This window comes from Gambusia affinis, linkage group LG10, assembly GCF_019740435.1.
Source record: "Gambusia affinis linkage group LG10, SWU_Gaff_1.0, whole genome shotgun sequence".
Classification (NCBI taxonomy): domain Eukaryota; kingdom Metazoa; phylum Chordata; class Actinopteri; order Cyprinodontiformes; family Poeciliidae; genus Gambusia; species Gambusia affinis.
The window spans coordinates 3,547,054-3,570,505 of record NC_057877.1 but is presented as its reverse complement, the minus strand read 5'-3'; the positions used below and the strand labels follow the sequence as shown (position 1 = coordinate 3,570,505).

Here is a 23,452-nt window from a genome sequence, read left to right as displayed (position 1 = left end):
TTCTTCCTGACAGAACCAGCGTAACTCAGTCAGGTTTGCAGGCCTCCTTGCTTGGCTACACTTTATACAATCTAGCTACAAATTCTTTGTAGGACTGAGGTCAGGGCTTTGTGATGGCCACACCAAAACATTGACTTTGTTGTTCCTCAAGCCACTTTGTAACTACTTTGACTCCATGCTTAGGGTTACTGTCCATTTGGAAGACCAATCTTCACCTAAACCTTTACTTCCTGGTTGATGTCTTTTCCTCATGATGTCTATTTTGTAAAGTGCACCAGCTCCTCTTGCAGTAGCCCCATACTTCACAGTTGTGATGGTGTTTCCAGGGTTACAAGCATCCCCTTTTTCCTCCAAATGTAACCCTGGTCATTATCCTCTTCAGTTTCATCAGACCACAGAGCCTGGCTCCAAAAATGAAGGTCTTAGTCCCTGTGTGCATTTGCAAACTGACATTTGGGGTTCATAATGTTTATCTTCCTCTTCACTGAGTAGCCTTTCAGCTTATGTCAGTAGAAGAACACATTTCACTGTGGATAATGACTCTGTCGTACCAGTTTGAGTCTGTGTTTTCACAATGTCTTTAGCTTTTGTTCAATTTGCACAATTCGGATGAAAACGTCTGTATTAATCTCTGGGACATTCAGTTCTTTCCTAAGCAGCATGATGTTTGGACATTCCCATCATGTCTACACTTGTATAAAAGTGGTTGAACAGATGAACACGGCACCTTCAGCCACCGGTGAAGTGTTTCCAAGGTCAAGGATGAGCCAGACTGTAGCTCCTGATGTCTTGGCCGACCCGTTCTGACGTTCCCATCATGTCAAACAAGACAGCCGTGTGTTCCAGGTGTGGCCTTAAAATACATCCACAGCTGTTCCTTCGATTAACTTGATTGTGTCAGTTAAATAGATGTTTCTAATCAGAAACGTTCCTCGAAATTTACCTAAATTTTTCATGTTTAGACTCTTATTCAGTATTATGTAAATTCAACTTTTTTCTATTTTAACTTTAGATCGTGTTATAATGTTTCCCATCGAAAACGTACCTAGAGTGTTGCCTTGATTCTTTTATGCATGTTTGAGAAATCCTTTAATCTCCCTTGGCAGCCATTCAGGTGTGCGAACCCCTGGGTGGACCTAGCCCCGCCTTTGAGACACAGCTCCTCCTCAGAGCTGCAGTTTCCACAGCTTCCGTCTCACAGAGCAACCCTCTGCCTGAAATCTGCCACTCAGCTCCTTCAGACTAGCTAGCAGCCATTAGCCTGATGGAAGTCTGCATTTCCTGAGCTCATTATGCAAGCTACTTCTCAGTTAGACGCTGGTAAAAACGTTAAAGGGTTAATAGAGGACTTCCTGAAGGTTTCAGAAAGAGCAGGAGTTTTTAAAGATACAGAATCCCAAATTCAAGGAATTAAATTAGGAAGTTAAATTTCTATTAAGTCATATTTTATAACACCTGAAGTGTAGAGGTACTTGATTGTTCTATAAAATGACACAACGTGCCTGGAAAACACTTAATTCAGCTCCTCTAAAACTCGCATTTTGCAGTGCGCCATAATAGGAAAGACTGCACCAGCTTTAGCACTTTGTTTTTTTCATACTAATATTTGGCTTGAAAGTAGGAGCTTTTTCAACACATTTTTCAATTGTAGGTCAAAATTTATCTGTCTTCAGTATTAAATTAAACAAATGCAGTAAAATTTTTGCAGATCCCTTGCACTTACTATTTTAAGGTTAGGTTCTGTCTGGCTCTGTTCACACATTAGATATTAGATAACTTTGATGAAAAGACTGCAGGGGGAGAATAAAAGGCCTTGATTTTGGTCTAGTGTGCGTCTTCTGGCATTAACAGTTTGCTAGCAGAGACAGCCTCTACGACGGCGATGGTTGTGCTGAGCAGCGCAGAGGAAGCATCATTAGAGACCGGAGAGCTGCTCAGCATTTTGGACTATCTCCATGTGGCATTCTTGTCTGACTTCTGAGCCCCCAGCCACCTGCACAACTAGTAATAAAACTGTCACAAATGAATGAAAGTCGGGGGGTGGGGAGGATAGGAGGAGGGGGGCTAACACAGATGTCCAAATAAAGTGTGAATGATTCATTTTACCAAGATTAGTGACATTCTCCAGGAGAAATTTTCCCATGGCAAAGGAGCTGCTCTCCTTTCATGACTACCCTGCGGATTGTCATCATAAATTGATTTCCCCCTCAAAGACAGAGTAAATTGCAAATGAAATACAACAGACAGAACAAGAACGTGTCTGTTTCTTCATTTTTCTTCTTTTTTTCCTCCCTCTTTTCCACTGCTCCCATTGCCTCCTTGCTCTTTGTTGTCCCCCTCCCTTTTTTTTTTTGTCAATTTCCCATGTCTCTCACATCTAAAGTGATACAGAGTGTTCAAACTTAAATTAAGATCTCTGGCAAGATAAACAGTTAAAACCAGTTCCCATAGTTACGGCTCACGCAGCGTGGTGATTGCATTATAATCCGACAGCAATCAACTCTAAATGAAACAGGGATGATAAGGGTGCTTTCTCTCTCTCTCTCTGTGTGTGTGTGTGTGAGAGAGAGTGTGTTGGCGTGCTTGCTTGAATGTAGCTTATTTCTATCCTTTGTTCAAGTTAGATTTTTATTACCTTCCAATCAGGTCAGCTCCACAGCGGAGGCTTTTTGGACAAACACAGCCATAATGTGGGAAGAAAAAGATTAGAACATTACTACAAGGCCTTAATGAAGTCCTGCTGCTGCTGTGGAAAATGCAGCGTCCCTTAATAATTCTGAACAGAAGGCAAAAACAGGAAAGAAAAACACTGTTTAACCTTGGGAAATTTTTTACCAAAAGTTTTTTTTAAGGATGGCAAGTCGGGGTCAAAAATCGCACAATTTTACCCAGACTAATGGCTTACTGATCAAAGGAGTCAAATATTCCAGCTTTTTGTGATCAGTGAAGGCAGCATGAGAAACTATTGCCAGGCTGCACTGAAAATGACACTCTTTGGTGAGGAAGCCATCACTGAAGGAAAAAGACTTAAATCAAGAAGCACAACATCATATATTTAAACAAACATATGTTATGTTTAAACATTAAACAATAACCATCTGGCATTTTTTTTTAAATAGAACTTGCAACAAAACTTTTGCAGTGCTTTTTAATTGCAGTTGTATTATTATAAAGGAACACATCGTATTTAATTTTGAATCCATAATCTTAAGATCAGTTAACTCCACTGGTGTCACTCTCTCTGCCACTCAGCATCTCCTGGTCTCAACACCAAACAGGGAGGATTTACTGTTCATTCTTCCGAAGTCTGAGACTCTGTGTCTCTGTGGGAAGAATGCCACTCATCTGAGATGTCTGCAGGTTGTCAAAGCGCAAGGCAGGGGAGTGAGGGAAGAGGCGCACCCCGAGGCAGCCCCAAGAAAAAACAAGAGCGGCGTCTGTGAGTGGAAGCCATCGTCAGTCATCCTAAAGAAATTATCCTCTGCCGCCGTGTGCCGCTGATCAACAACGGGCTACCTGCTCGGCCCTTTCTCGCCAAAGACACAAAACGTTCTTTCAGAGCAAAGACGAGTTCGTCTTTCCTCTCGTTTTGTTTGGGGTTTCAGACGAACGGACTGAAGCCAGCAGAAAGAAGAAGGGGAAAAATAGGTGAAACGTCCTGAGGAGAACTTGGTTCTACATAACCGATTGTACGGACGTTGTGCAGGACAGAGCCTCTCATTGTAAATAAAAAAAAAAAAGAAAAGAAAAAGGAAAGAGCAGTCATTTAGTAAAGTGGAGCTCGAGCCAAATGAAATATGCTCTCAATTATGGCAATGGGTGTAAGAAGCTAATAAAGTGAATGTCCCTACAAGACACTGAACCCTAATGGATCCCAACTAATTTGCTTTGACTGATGAATTTCCCGCTCCGGTTGTGTTGGGGTTGAATAATTATGAAATTTATCACGAGACATTGAGACTCATTAAGGATTTGCGACATTTCATTAAAGCATTGTTGTTAGAGGCAACACATGGTGCTCTGTTTGTGTTTGTACCATGTCCACATGCAGAGAGTCTGAAATGGTGTGCAGAGGCAATTATGTGGCGATTAAAGCACTTAATAGAAAGACTGATTTTTAATTTTATATCTCTGCTTTAATTTCTCATCTTTTTTTTTAAATTCCGGATACATTTTATACCTCCTTAGGTGTTGTTTTGTTGTCATTTTGATGGAACTATTATGTTCTTGTATCGCATCATACAGCATTTCCCAGAAACTACGTTATACCTTTACACCTACATCCATCAGTTCACCTGTCATGAATATTTTCGACTAAAGTTTCTGCACAAATCCATACTGAACCCTAAATCTGAAACTGGGAACCTTTAGTTGTGGGACAATGATGTAAATCAAAAAGTTCATACCATCTTTTCTGAGTCACCACCTTGACAGCCTTTTTAAATTAGGACTTTTTATTACCTTCCAATCAGGTCAGCTCCACAGCAGAGGCTTTTTGGACAAACACAGCCATGATGTGGGAAGGAAAAGATTAGATGTCTTTAAAAAGAAAATGAAAAAAACTAAAGCTCATTTTTATCAATTGGCACTGCTTCATTCGCTGAATCATGCAGGTAATTACAAATTCAGTTTTTGCTCACATGTTGAAATTTCCAAGCCTGGCTGTTACATTTCTATGTAATTCCGCTTGATTCTCATCTCCCCTCAGTTCTCCGTCTGGGTTTTCATATGTATTACATAATTAATTCGTATTACATATGTCACGGACAAACGTTAGTGATTGGGTAAAACTTCAACAGAGTCCACGACTTGCATCCAAACTCTTTATATGAAGCAAAGTCTAGTACAAAGGGCTTCTACCAGGCTAAAATCTCCAAGTTTGTAGAAAGAAAATGAATGTAAAGCTCCCCACAAGTCAATAATCTAACTAAACACACTTCTAATACCAACAATGGCTGCCTAGCACATAAATGTCAGTAATAGCTACTGTTAAGAAAAAAAAAAGAAGCTCATTTACTGTTCCGACAATGACATATATATGTATATATAAGATGACGTTTGTCATTTAAGTTTAGCCACATGGTGGCATGTGGCCTCAATCGTAGCGTCTAGGTTGTTAATGTGTTCCTGCAGCGTTTGAAGGTGCAAAATACAGAGAACTAGATCCTTTTCAGCTGTCATGACTAAAAGTCAGTCATGGTAAAACGGAGGTTTGATGTAATTTCCGAATCCAAGCTCTGACTGCAGAATTAACTGGAATCACACCACTGTTGGATATGGTGTAAACCACAGTTCTGCACTAACTAGAGCACATTACGGCACAACTGTGCACTGCGTGTGCACACAAAATTACTCCATTTCTCTCTCTCTCTCTCTCTTGCTCTCTCTCTCTGCTGTGTGTTCACAAAGAAGTGCAGTCCAAACCTGGAAAACCTTTTCAGACATCATAAGCTGGAAGTTTCTTCCTCTTAACAGGGAGTTGTTCTCCTTCTCCGTTGCCCAGTGCTTATTCGGGATGAGGGATTGCAGTGAACTGGAAAAATTGATGTAATTTGTTGTTGCTTACATAAACTTTTTTATAAGTGACATGGTGTGATGCTAAATCCAGGGCGTACCCCGCCTCTCGCCCAGCCTCTGGAGATGGGCAATGCCAAGACAATGAATGGTGAAGTGCTCAAGTACGAAGTGATGCTATAGAAATAAATCGAATTCAATTGAGTTTCTCTGCCTTGTTATTCTGGGGTACTACCTAACATAAGGTCACATCAGCCCTGTTTAATCTGCTTTAACTGACCTCTGGTTCGTTAGGGTTAGACCAAAGTTTTTCAGTATTTGGTCTGTTTGACACACTGCAGTGTGAAAGCAAACCAGATTAGCTGAAAATATAACAGCTGTTGCAATTTTGGTCCACATTCGAACAGTCTGCCGGACTAAAGGTGTGAGTACACCCTTAAAATCAAATTTTTTACTTTGAACAAAAAAAAAACGCCCCATGTCAAATATTGTTGCCATGTGGAGTTAACAACTGTAAATTAGCTTTTGCTGACATTTTATTGTACAAAAGTATTATTTCTATTTATTTGTGAATCATTTTTAATCCAACTTGCTGTCAGTGAGCATTACTCAGTGAGTTGTTCTTTTTATTCAGTGCATGGGTGGGACATGTCCCGACAAAATGAGCAACAGCTGGACAATCCTTGGACTGGGGACAATAAAAGGCCACCTCAAAATGTCAAATTTTGTTTCAAGTCATAATGCCGCAGATATTTCTATTTATGTGGGAACGTGTCATTGGCATGTTGGATGCAGGGATGTCCACCAGAGAAGTAGCTGTATGGCTAAATGTCCATTATCGGACCATAGGCCATTTAAGAGTTTGTTTCCAACAGACTGGAACTACTGGAAATTGACCTCATCCTCGTCGGCCACTTGTGACCACTCCAGAACAAGATCGCCACATCCGGCTTGTCCATCTGCGGGATTGGCTAAGACCAGCTATACACACAGCTGATGAGACTATTGGTCTGCACAATAGACCTATCACACCTCAGACTGTCCATAACCACCTACAAGAAGCCAACTTGGTCAAAATCAATTTCCTCAACCTGACCCCAGTCATGTACAAAGGACTGTCAATCCACTACAAATGGCCATACAACGATGTTATTAATGCCAATATGAAGATCAGTCATTACTGAAAATATACTTTGAGCTTCTCTAAATATTGCGTAACCCAAATGTTCATCAAACTCTTATTTGACATGGGGTGTTTACATTTTTGGTCAGTGCATAATTCCTGAAGTTACTCTGAAAATCAAAGGCTGACCATGCATCAACTGCAGCATCAATCATGTTTCAATCTGTAATCATTAAAATTTCTATTGCTGCTCGATTGTTGTAGGTAACCTTTACTTGATCTCATTGTGAAGATAGACAACAGTGAGTCACAATCATACAAGTTTAACAGTAATAAAGCTTAAAAAAATTCATGCCATGTGTAATAAATCTATAAAAATGTAGATTTACTTTTTGTGTTACTTGAATGAATTGACTTTACAGTGAAATTATTATTATTTTTTTTTATTTATTTTGAAGTTGGTGGAAGTACAAAATCACACACAGGAACAAAGAAAGCAAAAGACATATTTTTGCTCTACAATAATCTTAACATGCTCAAAAAGGAGTAGGAAGAAGTAAGAAACTTATGAACTTCTACCTCAAACTCATATCTCATTTTCAGATGGACCCTCATTATTAAATCAATTCAAAATGATTAGTTGTCTTAGCTAGTAGTCAGCTAGCAATGACAACTTATTGCTTTGCTTTATCATGAAAGCTAAACCCACCACTAACCCAACTTGCTTGTGTTCCCCAAAGTTACTAGCATTAACTTAGGGGGTTGACAAATCAAGTTCTAGCACATATTCATAGAAAATTAGCTCATGATTTGAAACAAAGATGAATCACACAAGTAAGGACTGGAACACACAAAACAAATCACCAATAAAAGATAAGCAGCAAGTCGGTAAATTACAACTCAAGGAGTCATAAACTTTAAGATGAACTAAAAGACATTTTAGAAGAAGTGGGGGCTTTACAAATTCCTTTAATGGTTTTAGGAAGGTAGCCTCTAACTCATTTAGAAGATTTCACTTAAAGATCTTACTGCAGTCGTCTGGGAGTGGCTCCTCTATCTGGATCATCTCAACTCTAATCTCCACTCATCAGCTGGCTCAGCTAAGTAAATACACACCTCTCTCACAGACAGGATGTACATATACGGACCGCAGGCGGTTTCTGTGCTGTGACGCAAAATTTACAGGTAAGGCCAGGCCACTGTAGGGACTATTTCAATACGAGCGCGAGATGGTAATATTGACCCGCATGTGGTTGGTTTAGGGGACTGCCTGCGCTGTGTGTAACTTGAAGGATGAAGCCAGCCTCTCTGCAGTTCAGTGTCATGTCAATGGAGAGGAACACGGAGTGAATCCCTAATCTGAAGTTAACCACCGCGCTGAATGCCGGTTCCCACAGGACAAACAAGCTTCATTAAGGAGGACCGTGGTCTCCTTTTCATCTCGTTGAGATTACCCCTGTGGGGAGTATCGAGATCGGATGCTCTCCGGTCTCTGTTTGAACACAGAAATAGTTTTCTACCATATTGATGTGTGCATGCTCTCTCTCTCTCTCTCTCTCTTTTCTCCTTTTCTCATAATGCAGCTGCTTGGAAACTGCCACACAACTGAGACATCTCAGCAGAGGAAAGGAGATGATCAATTTCTCAGGGAATCCTCACTCCTCCCTCTTTTCTTTCCCTCATCCTGACCCCTCCGCCTCCTCCTCCTTACTTCCACTAGCCATAATTATTTCCCCCCGCACCCCCTCCCTCCCTAAAAATCACACACACACACACACACAGAAAGTAATTTTTCTTGCCCAGTGATGAAAAGCTCATTAAAATAGGCCTGGAACAAACAAAGCTTTTCCTGTGAGGCCTCTTTTCAAATTCATTTCAGAATTTCTCGCTGTTTTAATCAATTAAATCAATTAATCATTCCTTGGTGGAAAAGACATTCTTTGCAATCTTCTGTGGGATTTTTTATTTTTTTTTTGTTCCAGCGTGAGTGAGGCTTGATGAGAGTGTCAAGAGAATGTGGCTCAACCCAAGGCGGAGTATCGCCAGCTTTGCCAAAGGGAAATCAGCTAGATGCAGCGCAATCTCCTCAGAGCCGCAAGAATAATTAAACAATTAAAGTCACGAAAAAGATCATCTTTACACATCCGTAGCCGGAGGGGGAGTGGAGCGTTGTTTTGTCATGTAAAACCTCAAAGCCCGGTAACTTCTCTCTAAGTCAACTTTTTTCACCAGTGGCAATCAACTTCACTCCAGCACCAGATGTTTCCTGCTATGGCTCTTTTTACTCAAACCAACAATGACTAGTGAAAATGCGTACCTCCTCCCCTCCCCATGGAACGTGTTCGTGTTTTGTCACGCTTCATTGGAATCGCATGGGATAAACCAGATTAACACACAGAAAATAAAAGTCTGAATGGTATGATGTGTGCTTTTATTTCACTCTCCTGAGTAGAGGTTTATCGATGCCCAAAACTCACAAGACAAGATGATGTTGAGTTCACCAGACAAGATTATTACTTTTAACAATCAAATTAAGGCCGCAAAAAAGGTGCTGAAGTCATCCCCTCATCGGTTGTTATAGCGATGCTTTCTGCCTCTTTCAGCGTCTGAACTACTTGCATTGCGTACGCATTGTTTACACCCTGTCTTGTCTGTAACTCTGTTAGCATTTATAGTTCCTACTGTAAGTCAAATGCTGCCAAACAGATGATTGAAGGGTAATTTGAACATCTTTTGTTACAACTTCAACAGGTGAAGCCATGATGACCATAACCGGCTAGCGCTCACAAGCTAGCATAGCAGTCACCTCAACGAGAAGCATTGGGTCGTTTTAATGTGGTGAGATTTTGTACAAGATCTTGTCACACTCCGACCTCTTAGTCGACGCTTTAGACAAGTTTTTGCTTCTTTACAGATGTAAGTCTTTTGGTGGTAAGTCTAGCATACCTTTACATCTAGAGACTTGTAAGTCTAGCATACCTTTACATCTAGAGACTTGAATGTTTGCTAAATCTTTGTAACCTCAGTAATGTCAGACGGAGAGCATAGAAAGCAAATTTCAAGTCATGCCGCAAGTCTAGACATTGAACCTTGACCTAAATGTTTAGTGTTGTTGCCATGTCGCTTTGTGAGCCTCCATACTGGTGTCAAGCATTTTGCAACCGATTTTCTTCCAGGCTTTCCTATCTGTAGCTCCATTCATGTTCGCATCTCACCAGTTTCCCTGTTCCTGCTGAAGGAGATCATGCCCACAGCATGATTCTGCCACCACCTTGTTTAAACTGTGGGGAGGCTGTCTTCAAGGTCACTTGCAGTTTTAGGTTTTAGAGCACACAAATCTCTTTGCATGTCCAGAAAATTCAATTTTAGTCTTAAAAAGTAAATAAGGTTTAATAAAATGTAAACTACATTTTAAGAATTTTTTTGGTTTTCTATTTCAAATATTTTGTGCCTTTTTCCTCACGTTAGACCCATATGTTATGTTCTGTTGTGTCGCATTAATTCCCAATAAATTAACATTAAAGCTGTGATTGTAACCTAACAAATTCTTCTAGGGTATAAAATACTTCGCCAAGGCACTCTACAAGTTCTCATCTCTCTTTTAAGAAGTGGCTAGATACCATGCAGCAAAACAGTATTCTCATCAAACGCGGTCATAGATTAAAAAACAGACTGCAATAGTGGAATAATTAAAGGATCTCAGCCAAATCGAGGTCTTGCAGATTAGCCTTAATAGGTGTTGAAACCAATGACCTGCAGCTTAATGAGGTTGTAAACGACAGCCGATCTCGCTGCTATTATTCTCGGTGACAGACGATGGCGCCACTACGCAGCTGTAAAGCCCTGATATTTCCCAGAGGTTGGAGTCACCCTCAGTAAACTAAGTAGTTATTGAATGTCAACTAATTAAACTCTGACGTGAGGTGAATGTAACCTACTGCGTGTTGCCATGCAGCTTGTGGCGCATTTGAAAATGTTCTTAAAGGCAGCTTTAAGAATAAAAGCAGAGCTGCTTTCGTTGTGATCCTACCAATCGCTAAATCATTTAAATAACCTATTGTATACAGTTAAATAAATATTTTCAGTATTATTATCGAAACATTAATGAGAAAAAAGGATAGAATTAGAACATGAAATTAAACAGATACTATTTTTCCTTTCCTTTTTGTGGCTTTTGGCTCTTATAAGCTTGTTTTCAATACACACCTTTGACTCTGCCTACTCCAGCCTCTCTTACCTCCGTTTCCATTCCTGCATGTCTGTGTGTCCAGTCAATATCACTTCTCCATGATTGGCTGAGATTGTTTTCCTCCTAAATGGACTGCGAGCGGATTGGCCGAGGCGTCGCTTCCGTCAGAAAGCTAAGGAGGGTTTTACTGGAGATTTCTTGCTGTCAGCGACACATGTAGAACAAGCTGCTTGCGGGACGCACCGACCAGAGCAGACCAGACCAGACGGAGTGCAGACAGTCAGTTTTCATCTTCTCCGCCTGCCTCGCTCTTCCTCAACTTCCACCTTATTTTCCTCCTTCTACCCCCTTTTTTGCCACAACACGCACTTCGAGCATTTTGGGGAACGTTACGGCATGCGGAGACCTCACACAACGTCTTGGTGTGGAATCCTTTCGTTTCTACGCAAAGAGAAAAAATCAGTAAAGCGGTGACAGCAGAAGGGGCGAACATCCAGTGGAAATACTATCTGAAAACTCCATTTGCTCTCTCTCCCTCTCTCTCTCCGGTCCGCGCGCTGCTGCCTGTGAACAAGCCGACTCGGGTTGTTCAGCGCTGGGTTCCGCTTGTCGCGCGGAGCTCGAGGCCAGCGCGTCCGCGTAATTCTTTCATTTCTTTTTTTACCTGTGCTTGTTTTTGGGACCAACCTGTTCAACTGCGTCGCAAACTTTACAGCCATTACACTTAAGAGAAACAAACAAGGTGAGTATCCGAGTCCTGCAGCTACGCGGTGTGTTTATGTTTTCCGCTGGAATGCTATAGTAGTATTACATTCCGTCTGCGCCTTTTATGCGATCATGCTATCACCTATTATCCAATTTCCACGCTATTACTTCATAATTACTCCAATATGAAGTCGCATAGCTTATTTTCTATTTCGAAGAAGCAGCCACGAGCGTTTTCCTCCCTCTTCCCTTTATTGTATTTCTATGTCTTGGTCTCTTTGCCCAAATTGAACGGTCGTGTAATTACTTGAGTTAGCCCATTTAAGTTAAAAGCCAACCCCCCCTCCACCCTCTTCCACTCTCTGTCTCTCTCTCACACACACACACGCACTTCTTTCGCGCTCCTCCTCCTGCCCCTTCTATCCCTCAGCTAAGAAAACCCCCAGAAACTCCCTCCCCTAAATGAAATTTGACTATAGTCTGTCCTGCTCATCCAGGGGGTCACTTTCAGCTCTCTCTTCTTTTTTTATTTTTTTTTTAATTCATCTCCTTTTAGATCTAATCAGCACTAAGGTAGGCAGTGGTTTGTCCCTAAGAGCCATCGCTAATGGGTTTACTGAATGCTTTTCTCTATCTCCCTGTCTCCCCTCCTTTCCTGTCCCCTCCCCCCCATCCTTACTCTAATTGGCCTACCTGGCTTTCAACAAAGATTTTTTTCTTTTTGCTTCATCCTGGCGAGTCAGGCCTGATCAAATTGGTAGGAATTACATCTAAAAGAGCTCCACATTAATTTGGTGGCTGAATCATTAGATTACAGTCATTAGAGCAGGTTTGTCTGCAAAGTCTCAGTGCTGGGCTGTGCATGTCTCACTCAAAGCTCTTCTCTTGCAGCTCCAACTAGTATCAACTGCTAGTAAACGGGGAGCAGGAGTGACAAAACTCCATCCGCTTCTGCTTTAGGGTTTCATGTTTGAGCAAAAGAAAACGACTGAAAAGAGTGATGAATTTACTAAGAATGTGTTGTGACTTTTGGATTGACAGTTGGCAGAAGAGCAGTGTCTCCAGAAGGCTGGACTGTACTACCTGTTAGTTGATGAAATGTGACCTTTTTTCCTTCTTTGTTTTAGTTTGCATAAATTATGCCTAATTATGAACGAATCAAGCTTGACCAATACCGATTTTCTGTTTTGTTTATTGGTGTCTGCCCTGTGATATCTGATTGTTTTTGCGAATACGAGATCCCGACTCATTCTTCAATACGCAAAATGATCCTGATGGGTATAAATCTCAATCCTTATCTGATAACTTATTGCTAAACTGAAAAAAAGTGAAAACGCAGTAGTTAGTTGGTCAAGGAAAGGCCAGTTTTGCCCTCATAGCTGAGAAAAGCACCAGTGAATGTATCAGGAGTAAGAACTTACATTTTTGATCAATAAACTCATTAGCCAACAGTAAAAATGATTATTTTGTCATGCACTGTGCTCAGATTAATAAAAAAAAATCAGATAACATTGGTGATGTGTGAATACAAAAATGGAATCAGATCTGCAAAGAAGATCAGATATCGGTGTTGACGCATCTCTATAAACATAAGGTTAGTGCTGCCAATTACGGTGTTTATAAACCTGAGGAAGTGGTAGTTTGATGCTTTGATACATGTAATGAATAAGAAAATAATATCTGACGATCAATGATATGGGAAAACCTGCCGATCTCGACCCCAGCGGATTCATCTGTGCATTGGTATTTTGATAAAATTTTTCTCTCAGGTGAAGGTACGCACCGCATGTCTAACATTGACCTTTTCTTTTCTTTTTTAAAAAAAAAGACGATGGTGAATCCCGGAGGCAACAGCCAGCCACCAGCGGTGGGGACGGGTTCCCTGTCCTGGAAGCGATGCGCGGGCTGCGGGGGCAAAATCGCCGACCGCTTCCTCCTCTACACCATGGACAGCTACTGGCACAGCCGCTGCCTCAAGTGTTCCTGCTGCCAGGCCCAGCTGGGCGAAATAGGCACGTCGTGCTACACGAAAAGCGGCATGATCCTCTGCAGAAACGACTACATCAGGTGAGGAAACCGGGACACTTTGTGCTCAATTTCGTCCTGCTTTTAATGTCAACAAGTTGACTTACTAACAGAAAGTTTCTGAGCAGGTTGAAGAAACACCACCATAAGATTGGTGGGATTTTTTTCCTGCTCGGCACCACTGAGTCAAACAGTTTCTGTGGGCTTTTGATCAGTTGTCCGCAGAGATTTCTGAAATTGTTGCAAGCTGAGCCAGAAATTGGCGGTAGCCCAGGGTGACAATTTTGAGGGAGGGTCCAAAGATTTGTATTTTTTAATGAATGGATGTTTCATTTAAAAATATTATTATAAAGTAATAAAGTTATATTACTTTATGCAAAACACATAAGCCCCAATCAAGTGAGTTGTATTATTTTAGGATTTTTGTGAATATAAACATCATTCAAGCTTTTGAAAATGGTAAAGTTTGTCACTTTCTTTGGAAACAATGGAGTTATTGGCAACAGGACGTATTCAACCTACAATCAGTTCATACTTACCAATGTATAGGGCTACCTATTAATGTCCTATAATTTGCATTAGTAAAATAATTTTTCCTTAGTAGAGGTAGGGATGTGTGATACAGAATTTTTCACAATATTTTTTAGTGCTATTGTGATAAAGGTGACAATGACGATAAAAAAACCCCGATGTGTTACTTAGTTTTAAAATAACTGCATGACATAATTGATAGTGCCACAAATTATGTCTTGAAAACCATTCCTATTTGATGCCGCATATTTAAAGACTTGTGAATTATGTTACTAAACTGACTTAACTATGTTTTAAAATTTACGGACATTTATTGATTCCCTCATGGAAAAACGAATAATGGAGAAAATAGTAAAAAAAAATTTTTTAGGCTGGAATTTATCTAGTCAGTGCTAACTCAAAACTCTTATGACAAGAATTTTATCACAATAAATTATAAACAATACGATAAATGCCCACCATTAACTAGAGAACACCAAAACTGGCTCCAGCCCTAGGGGCCCACATCCTTTTAAATCCGGCCCTGTTTGCAAGAGGAGCAGAGATGGATTTTGGTGGAAACTCACTCTGAGGTTGTGTCATGTAGCTTTTGAGTGATCAAGCAAAATGAAAACACACAAAACACACTTGGTGTGTTGTAAATACGAATGAAAGGAATTAAACCAGTTTCACACCAACAACCCAAAGAAAGTTATTCGTTTCCTCCATGCTTGATGTGGCGAGCTGGAGGAAGACATTTTACATAATGGATCACATCGTAGTACAACAGGTGAACCGCTGAGTTGTAGATGTAAGTTATAGATAAGGAAATGACTCCTGATCTTGTGAAATTAGTCGATCCAGCTCTGAATTGAGCTCTGAATCTTTTCAAACAGATACCACCGAGAATGGGTGGGTGTCATGTTAAAAAGTTAAAACACAGCTTAACTCAATGTTTCAGTGAAGACGGAACAACACTGCAGTCAACAGGGGGGAAAAAACAACCAAAAAAAAAAAAAAACTGCACAATTAATTGAAATGGTAAAGTGTGGCTCTCAGCTCCTACTCCCACCTCATAAAAAACACAGGGAAGTCAATGGGGTACTTCATTCATAATGGTACTATAACATAATTAAAACTGGAAAGCCGAGTGCATACGTGTGCGTGGGAGAAATGGAGATTTGGGTGTGTGTGTGTGTGTGTGTGTGTGTATACACCTTTCCACTTGTAATGAGAGCTTGCTTGGTTGGAAGAACTGAAAAGCATATTATGGAACGGAGAGATCTCTGTAGAGATAAGACCAGAAGTGGTGGTTGGTTGGTTGGTTGATGTGTTGGGGGGGAGCAGGCATGTGACAGTGAGTCTACACAATTAAATGCTTTAATTATAGTCCCCCCTCCATTTTCTTTAGTCCTGATGGGTTTTATCTAATGAGATCTGGTCCCTGGCTTGTATCCGCTACCAGTGACGTGTCCGAAATGAATGAGAGCCGCACTGCAAACAAAACATTTAATTAACCAAATTGGCTTTTGAGAGAAGCAGGAGAGAAAGACAGATAGAGAAGAGGGATTATTGTGAAGGCCATTTGCTTCCCCCCCTCCACCTCCTCTGTTTTTTTATCTTAAAGGGGCAGACTGACTTTTCCAAACAGAACATGCAACATATATTTTCAGGCGTCAAATCCAGCTGTGTCTGGTCCAGAGGGCGGCGCCTCGACTTCCAAGCGAAAGTTGCGCCTCGTGTTGTCTCCAGCCAGAGGTGATGTTATTTCTGCGGGCCGCTGGCTGGCGGAGGGGGGAATTAATTTACTCGCGGCTGCTGGATTCGGGAGAGAATGCGGTCGGCTTAATTGAATAAGCCAAGGTAATTAAATGGCACTTTTCCAATAGAACGTGTGAGGTAAATCTAATAGTTGGTTATTTAATATCACTTTGAAGTCTGCCCACTCAAGCACTATGACAGCATGAGAGAATGTGAACTTATTAGGGCCAGGGAAGAGGAAAGGAAAAAAAAAAGGGGGGGGGATCTCAGAAATTAATTAAATCGCATGCAATTTAGAGGAAACGTTTATCTTGATTTGTCATATCAGAATTAATTCAAGGCCTTCAATTCACTTGGGGCCAGATCTGTTACTCTGAATTAACCAAGTGTAATTTGGCTGATCCCACCCTCCACTTCCAACACACACACATACACAAGCCCTCCTCTTCCTCCCTCAACCCCCTGCTCCCAAAACACACACACACACACGCACACACACACACACGCACACACACACACAAAACGATCTGTGCCAGCCCTCCGTCATCCTCACAACCCCCCCCCCTCCTCTCTAATGCAGCTCTTGCCATTATGCAAAGCCTCGCTTCAGTATCAATATGGCCTAGTGCTTTTAAGGTGCTTTGGCTGCTGATGTAGAGAGGCATTTTTAATGGACTGTGTTGCAGAAATCATTGTTGTGGGGGTAATTTTACCCTACTCAAAGGTCTCGGCGAACGAGGTCTGCATTTACCAGACAGCCCAGCAGCAAGCCACGCTATATTTCACCCAGCAGTCACTGCTGAAATGAAATCCAATAGTCATCGCCTATATACTCAACAGACAGCTCGGAATGGGTTCCTTTCTCTTTCTCTTTTTCTTTCTGATTGTTGGTGTTGTTTTGATATTTAATTTAATCAGATCCAGTCGGAGAAAGGGATAAATCAAAGCGTTTCCTCTTGAAACGCTGTCAGTAACAGTTTTTTTAAATTATTATTTATTATTATCATTATTATTATTATTACGATTATTCTGAGAGGAGGGAAAGCAGAAACCAGATGTGTCATTGTAATTAGGAGTCCCCTTGGCCTTAATTATGCTGACCCTCCATGTCGCCTTCACTCCCGAGCTGTGGAAGGGGGGGGGCCATTAGAGCCCAAGTTCAAAATGCTACAGCAACTTAATTGAGCACCTAAAGGCCTGGGCTCCTTAAATCAAACAGTATCCAGGGCTGCCCCCCCCCCCCTCTCCCACCACTCCTTTCCCTTCTCCCTCTACCGCTCCATCCCTGGTAAAATAATTAACCTGCTTCGTGTTGCTTTGTGGATGTTCGTAAGCTTTGTTTCAACACCTCTCTAAAAGCTTTCATGCAGATAAAACTCCAACGCTTTCTCGTGGAATCATTCTCGTATCGTCTCGTCTCTTAAAGCAAGTTATGTATTTAAATATATACAAATAAATAATTTTATATATATATATTTATATATATATATATATATACACACACATATACACAAACACACGTTTGTTTCCGAGAGCCCAAAACTGGCAGCGTCGCGGCAACAGTCTCCATTTAATTAGTTTCTGAAATTGAGTTTTGACGGAGTCTTTCCAAACGATGCCAACAAAACAAAATTTGCTTCCGCCCGGTGCCGTCTTTTTTTGAAAGCCGTTTTCTCTGAGAGCTCCTACTTTTGTTTTGTTTTTGTCGGCCGTATCTTAACGACCGCTTGCGGAGGATAGGGGGGGTTACAACACAAACATGTTTTATTCTCTCCCTGATTCCGTTTAAGTACTTTTCATAAAGAAAAGCTTCCTCAAGAGTGCAAAACGGACAAGATGTTCTCGGTTTTCCTGTTAATTTTATTTTATTTATTTCTGAGCCAAACAACTTTATCTGATCCACTGCCACCACCCATCCTTTTTTTCATCCCTCTCTCTTTCTCTCTCTCTCTCTCCCCCTTCTCTCCGGAGCATGTCAGATGCCGTGGTCTTATTTGATTGCTTAGGAAAAGTGCAGTGATAGAGCAAACACCCAGTGAGATATGATGACAAATGGGTCCAGATCCCAGTAAATTACTTTCTGCTCAAATCGAAATTTCATTCAGTTTGCTGCTCACCGAGATGAAGTAATCTAAATTGTGGACTCAGAAGGAAGATAGAAGGGAAGCTGGAGCAAGCATTTCATTATCAAGAGGCAGAGAGAGAGAGAGAGGGAGAAGGTTAGGGACGAAAGAGATGAGCAGAAGCAAATCTAAAGTGTTGACACCATGATTGAAAAGGTTAACCCATGCACATTATATATCAACCAGAGAAGCTACGGGGTTTCTAATGGAAACACCGCACTGACAGAGCATTCACACGAGTCCTAATGGCAAAAGCTCTGTGTCCCTGCCTGCGTGTACAATCAAATCCTCTTAGCTCCTGATGTCTTATGTTCCTGCTTATTATTGGGTTACAGAAAAGAAAAATGCAGTAAAAGTAATACGTAGTCTCAGCATGAGATGCTTGAGAAGAGCTCTAAAGGATTCATTTCTCCGCTTCCATCTCTTCTTCTTCGTGTTTTCGATCATAAGAGTCGAGACATGTAGACTAGAAAACTTGGCAAGCTAAAGCGTGGGTTCCCACAGTTCATTACGCAAATCTACGCAGACTAACACCCGCTCTCCCCGCTCTGTCTTTTCTCAGGTTATTTGGGAACAGCGGCGCTTGCAGCGCCTGCGGTCAGTCTATTCCAGCCAGCGAGTTGGTGATGAGGGCGCAGGGCAACGTGTACCATCTCAAGGTAAAAACAAAACCACCGCCATGTACCGCGTTTAGCGGTGTGTGTGAGTAGATTGGGTTGGTTAATCCAGTTCCTCTCTTCCTGTCCCAAAGTGTTTCACGTGTTCCACCTGCCGGAACCGGCTCGTTCCCGGGGATCGGTTCCACTACATCAACGGCAGCCTCTTCTGCGAACACGACAGACCCACAGCGCTCATCAACGGCCATTTAAGTTCTCTGCAGACGAACCCGTTACTGCCTGACCAGAAGGTAAGGCCGCTGCACTGGTGGAAGTTTATTAATGAGTTATAGATTTCAGTGAAATGAGAAAAGTGGGAATTTACTCAGTTTACATTGGCGTTTTATGATCAATCAGGATAACTTGGACTGGCTTTGTTACATTTTAACTCAGTAATTTATCCAAACTTCCTTTGGCTGCACTTTTTTGTGCTGTTTCTACAAAGTGTTTAAAGATACATTCCAGACTTTGGTGAAAAATCACTCAAGATATTCACATAGTTTGTCACATATAGAACAACATGTCGTACACTAACACATGCCTTTGGTCATGTGTGCATGACCAAAGTAATTTGTCCTAATTTTTAAAATCAAATTCCGCCTTTAAACGTTTTTATTTAGCAGCAAAATGCTACGTGTTTCCTGCAGAACTCCTGTGCTCCTCTACTTTTTAGACTCAGAACCAGAGAAGTTAAGCTAAGCTAATGTAGCAACATGTTAAAAAAATGACTAATATTGGCTGATTATCAATGTTAGTGATGATCTATTGTTCACCCCTAAATTTTATTAATTAAATTTTTTTTCTGAGCAGCCTGGAATTTTACTGGCCTGGTCTGGCCCCGCCCCTTAAGAACATTTTCTGGGGGCACCACTAATGCGCATGCCTAAAGCATCTCCACCATGACCCTTACAACCCAAACACTTCAAGTCTATGCCAAAACTCAACTACCGTAATGTTTACTGATGCCTGTTTGACCGGCTAGCCTCTTGTGATGTCACAGAGCAATTATTGGCATCCCTGTTTGGTTTTATTTCATTTTATAAACGTTGTACTCCATGAAATCCTGCAGATGCTCCGTGTTGTATTGTTGTTGCACATTATTTTGAGAGTATTAACAACAGAGAAGTACCTTTAAAGCAGATTTTTATGACCTCGTGTGGATAAACGGGATCACCCCGGGCTGCTAGTGTATCACCAGAACCGTCATCACGACTTCCATCTGGATGCTTCCAGTGAAAGCAAAACAAAACGCCTAATCATATACAAGGATAACTTCATTCTTCAGGGTAGCTCCAGTCTGCTTGCTGGAGATCTAATCATTTCTGCCTCAAAACAAGGAGTTTTATTGATACACACACAGGCTGAGAGAAACCTGGATAGGGGGGGAAGTGTTTGGAGTGTGTCATAGATAGACTAAAAGAGGAATCATATTATTGGGAGCATGCATTTCACCTTGAGTGCTTGTGCGAGTGGAGGAGAGGCAGAACTCCATTAAGGCCTTTTAAGGGCTTGTCACTTTTACAGATCGGCTCGCCGAGCTCTAAGAGCTCCTCACATTTAAATTGAAAGCCGTTGTATTATCTAGCTTAATTTTAAACGTCTGTTTAAGTCGTCAGCTACGTGCTAAGAGCGTCTCCGTTAGCACGGCCGGCGTAGTAAAATACGAAGCTTCATTGTTTATTTATGCCCCCAACATCAATTGTAGTGGGAGAAAAAAAAAAAGAGCTGCATTATTGATGCTAAAACGCAATCTGAATATTGGCCCCGGTGCTTTAATTATAGCGGAGAGAGGAGAGGAGAGGATATTTAAATAAACAGAGACGCTCAGTGGATGCTTCTGTTAGCTCCACATGGGAAAACGTGTAAGGATCATCCTGCTGCTCCAGCACATTGTGGGATGTTTAGCAGAATCAGGCAGGACTCCGGCCCTCCGAATCAATACGGCACCAATGCATCAGGCCGCAGTCGTTTTGATCATTTGCGATTTTTGCGGCGATCGTTTTTGCGCTCATATCTTCAACTTCCTTTCCAGCTTCTTCCTGCCTAATCTCTTTGTTCAGAGCAGACAAATTACCTCTCTCAAACAGAGCTTGCTTTGACCCAGGGGAGGAAGACCCTCCCAGCGTCAGTCACTTTAATTAGCCCCCAAAGTCGGAGTTTGCAATTACTAATAGACTCAAGCCCTCCTAGTGATTTGAAGGATGAAGGAGAGGGGGGGAGTAAATCACCCCTTAGAATCGCAGAAAAAAACACGAGGAAGATGAAAAAGTTTAAAGCTGCTTCTTTTTTCGTTTTCTTTTTTACCCAGACAGATAATAGTGTTTCCTCCCTCTGCATTTCTGTTTCACAGGCTTGAGCACCTCCTGCAGTTATGCTGGAGCGTGCTTCTAATTATACCAAAGAGAATCGCCTCATGAAGGCACTTTTGAGTCGGTGCTAAGTAAATGGGACACCAGATGGTTTTCAAAGCCTGGCTGATCAATAAATTAAACACAAGCGCTAGTGGAAAATGTATTAATCAGGTGGAGAGGAGTGGACACGTTTAACACTTCAACGTCTTGCTTTTAATGCTGACCTGAGATGTTTGTTAGAGATGCACCAATCCAATATTAATATCTTTATCAGTTTGGATTTTGACAAACATTATAGATCGAGCATCTGTGACAATGCACCTGAGATCTATAAGAGCACATCTATTCAAGACTAATTCTAGGATTTGTGTTTTGAGAGGCATCATTGTTTATTATTTATTTTTATATTATATTTAGAATTTCTGATTGCACTTTTTGTACCATTTGAATGGCTTGTTACAGTTTATTTTAACATCTACATATTGTCCTGTGAATTTTGGATTGATTCAAAATGCTTAAAAATAGATTTTGCTTAATTTTTTGTAAAATTATATTTGAAACTTTCTATGAGATTTTTTTTTATTTATTTTTTTTTTTTATGACAAAGCTAATCAGGTAAGCTAACCTGAATTGAATCGCTTACATCTCTACTTGTAAAGCTATTGATGTATTTAAGTGTGCTGCCCTGTTATCAAATTCATTTGTAATTCAGTACATTTATGTCTGTTTAAAAAAAAAAGACATTTTAAGTCAATTCAGAACAGTTTTTTTCTGTATCAGATCGGTATCGACCAATGCTAAACTTCAGATATCGATATCGGAAGTGAAAATAGTGGCTCGGTGCGATGCTAATCTCCATTTCTGTTTGTTTTTTGTGCCAGGTGTGTTAGGTGGGAAGCTGTGCAGGAAGCAGGATGTGTGCCTTCATTTTAGCCCTTCCTCATTGTCACCTGAGACAGCGTGGATCAGCAGCACCCCAGGCCCGTTCGCCGTAAAGGAACCCTCCGCCCATCTTAACCAGTAACCTGACTTCTCATCTCCGCAACCCTCAAGGCCCCGCCCCCTAACTCCCAGCCTTCAACCTTCGGCTTTTCCCCAAATCTGGGTGGATATTTGCACTTACTACAACTGAGACAAGAACGCTCGGGAACGCTCCGGAGTTTTAACACTGATCGTAATCAGAAGGGGACTCTCCAGGTAGAGAGGTTGTTAAAGCAACTGACCAAGGGGATGTTGTGACTGAGCGAAGACGGAAACGAAAAAAAAACAGACTAATTAGGTTTAAGAGTGGCAGACTTTTCAACGCTGCACATTTGTTTAAAGACACTTTTGGGGGGAAAGCGGGAACTTTTCTTTCTTTTTTTCCTCTTTTCCTTTTCTATCCTCATTTCCCAGAATCGTGGTGATTTCACTTTCTATATTTTAAGTGTTGTCAAGAAAAGGGGGAATATGTTCTCTTTCTGTTTTGATTCATATATACATATATGTGTTCATATGTATATGTATATATGAATGGGGTTTAAATAAAATATCTGTGGCATTTTGTGGAAAACAAATCATGAACACTTGTGGTGTATTTGTAAAGCTACCATGTATGTACAGTATGCATGTAAATGTTGTTGTCCAGGTGTGGCTACAGTACATCTGACCCCTCTGCATCCAGCTCCCTTCCCTTCACACCATGGCAACCTGAAGAAGTTCTGCTCATAGCCAGAAATGTAGATATCATTCCCAACATATAAATGATGAATGAAAGAGAAATTTATTTGTGATATTTTCCGAGACATTTGCTCCCGTATGGTGTATTTAAATAATAAAAGTATTGGAAGATTTTAAAGCCTCGTCAAATTCATTCTGACCCTGGTATGCATATTTGTCAAGGGTGAAATGTGCTTTGGAGACAGAAATACCAACAGGTGGAAACTCACAGAAACCAGTGAAACACACTGCAACCAGGTGAAACCGCAAAACACACTAAACCCCCCAAATGCAACAGAAAAAAACGCTGCACACAAAAAATGCAGCAGCCGTAAACAAAATGTTGCAAACACAGGAAATAGGAGCAAGGAGGAAAACAATGCAATTAGTTAAAAAAAAAAAAAAAGTGTAATGCTATTAACTACGAAAAATATTGTATGGGATCACCATAGAAACATGATGTCCCTAATTCTCAAGAGTGGTCTTTAGCGCCACCCCCTTTGCACCCACAATCCAATATTTGGCTAAGATCAAAACTAAGTGCACTTTGGCAAAGTGTGTTACCCACAATTCATCACTGTGTGTGATGTTTTGAATTAAAGGGTGGAAGTACAGCAGTGTCCACAGAGAAAACACTAAAACACCCCATTTTTTTTGTTTTTGTAATCTTGTAACCTCTGCACTCGAACTCTTACATGTACTTCTACTGAGTATACACTTTGTAGAGGGGCAGAGTGTGAAGGTGAGTATTGGTACAGGTCTTTGGTAAAAACAGGATGTCAAGAAGAAAAATGGAT

The 23,452-nt window shown here is 41.0% G+C and overlaps 1 protein-coding gene across 2 annotated transcripts; it reads left to right on the top strand.

Moving 5' to 3' along the window:
- The first annotated feature begins 11,026 nt into the window (after positions 1 to 11,026).
- lmo4b (LIM domain only 4b) lies at positions 11,027 to 22,787 on the top strand. Of its 2 annotated transcripts, none has more exons than XM_044128594.1 (5): positions 11,027 to 11,568; positions 13,360 to 13,598; positions 18,513 to 18,609; positions 18,702 to 18,857; positions 21,839 to 22,787. In XM_044128594.1, the coding sequence occupies exons 2-5, from the start codon at positions 13,363 to 13,365 to the stop codon at positions 21,845 to 21,847; spliced, it is 498 nt and encodes a 165-aa protein (XP_043984529.1). In that variant the 5' UTR covers positions 11,027 to 11,568; positions 13,360 to 13,362; the 3' UTR covers positions 21,848 to 22,787. The 2 variants fall into 2 exon arrangements, with proteins under 2 accessions (XP_043984529.1, XP_043984530.1); XM_044128595.1 differs by having other exon boundaries at positions 11,030 to 11,105.
- Positions 22,788 to 23,452: the final 665 nt, after the last annotated feature.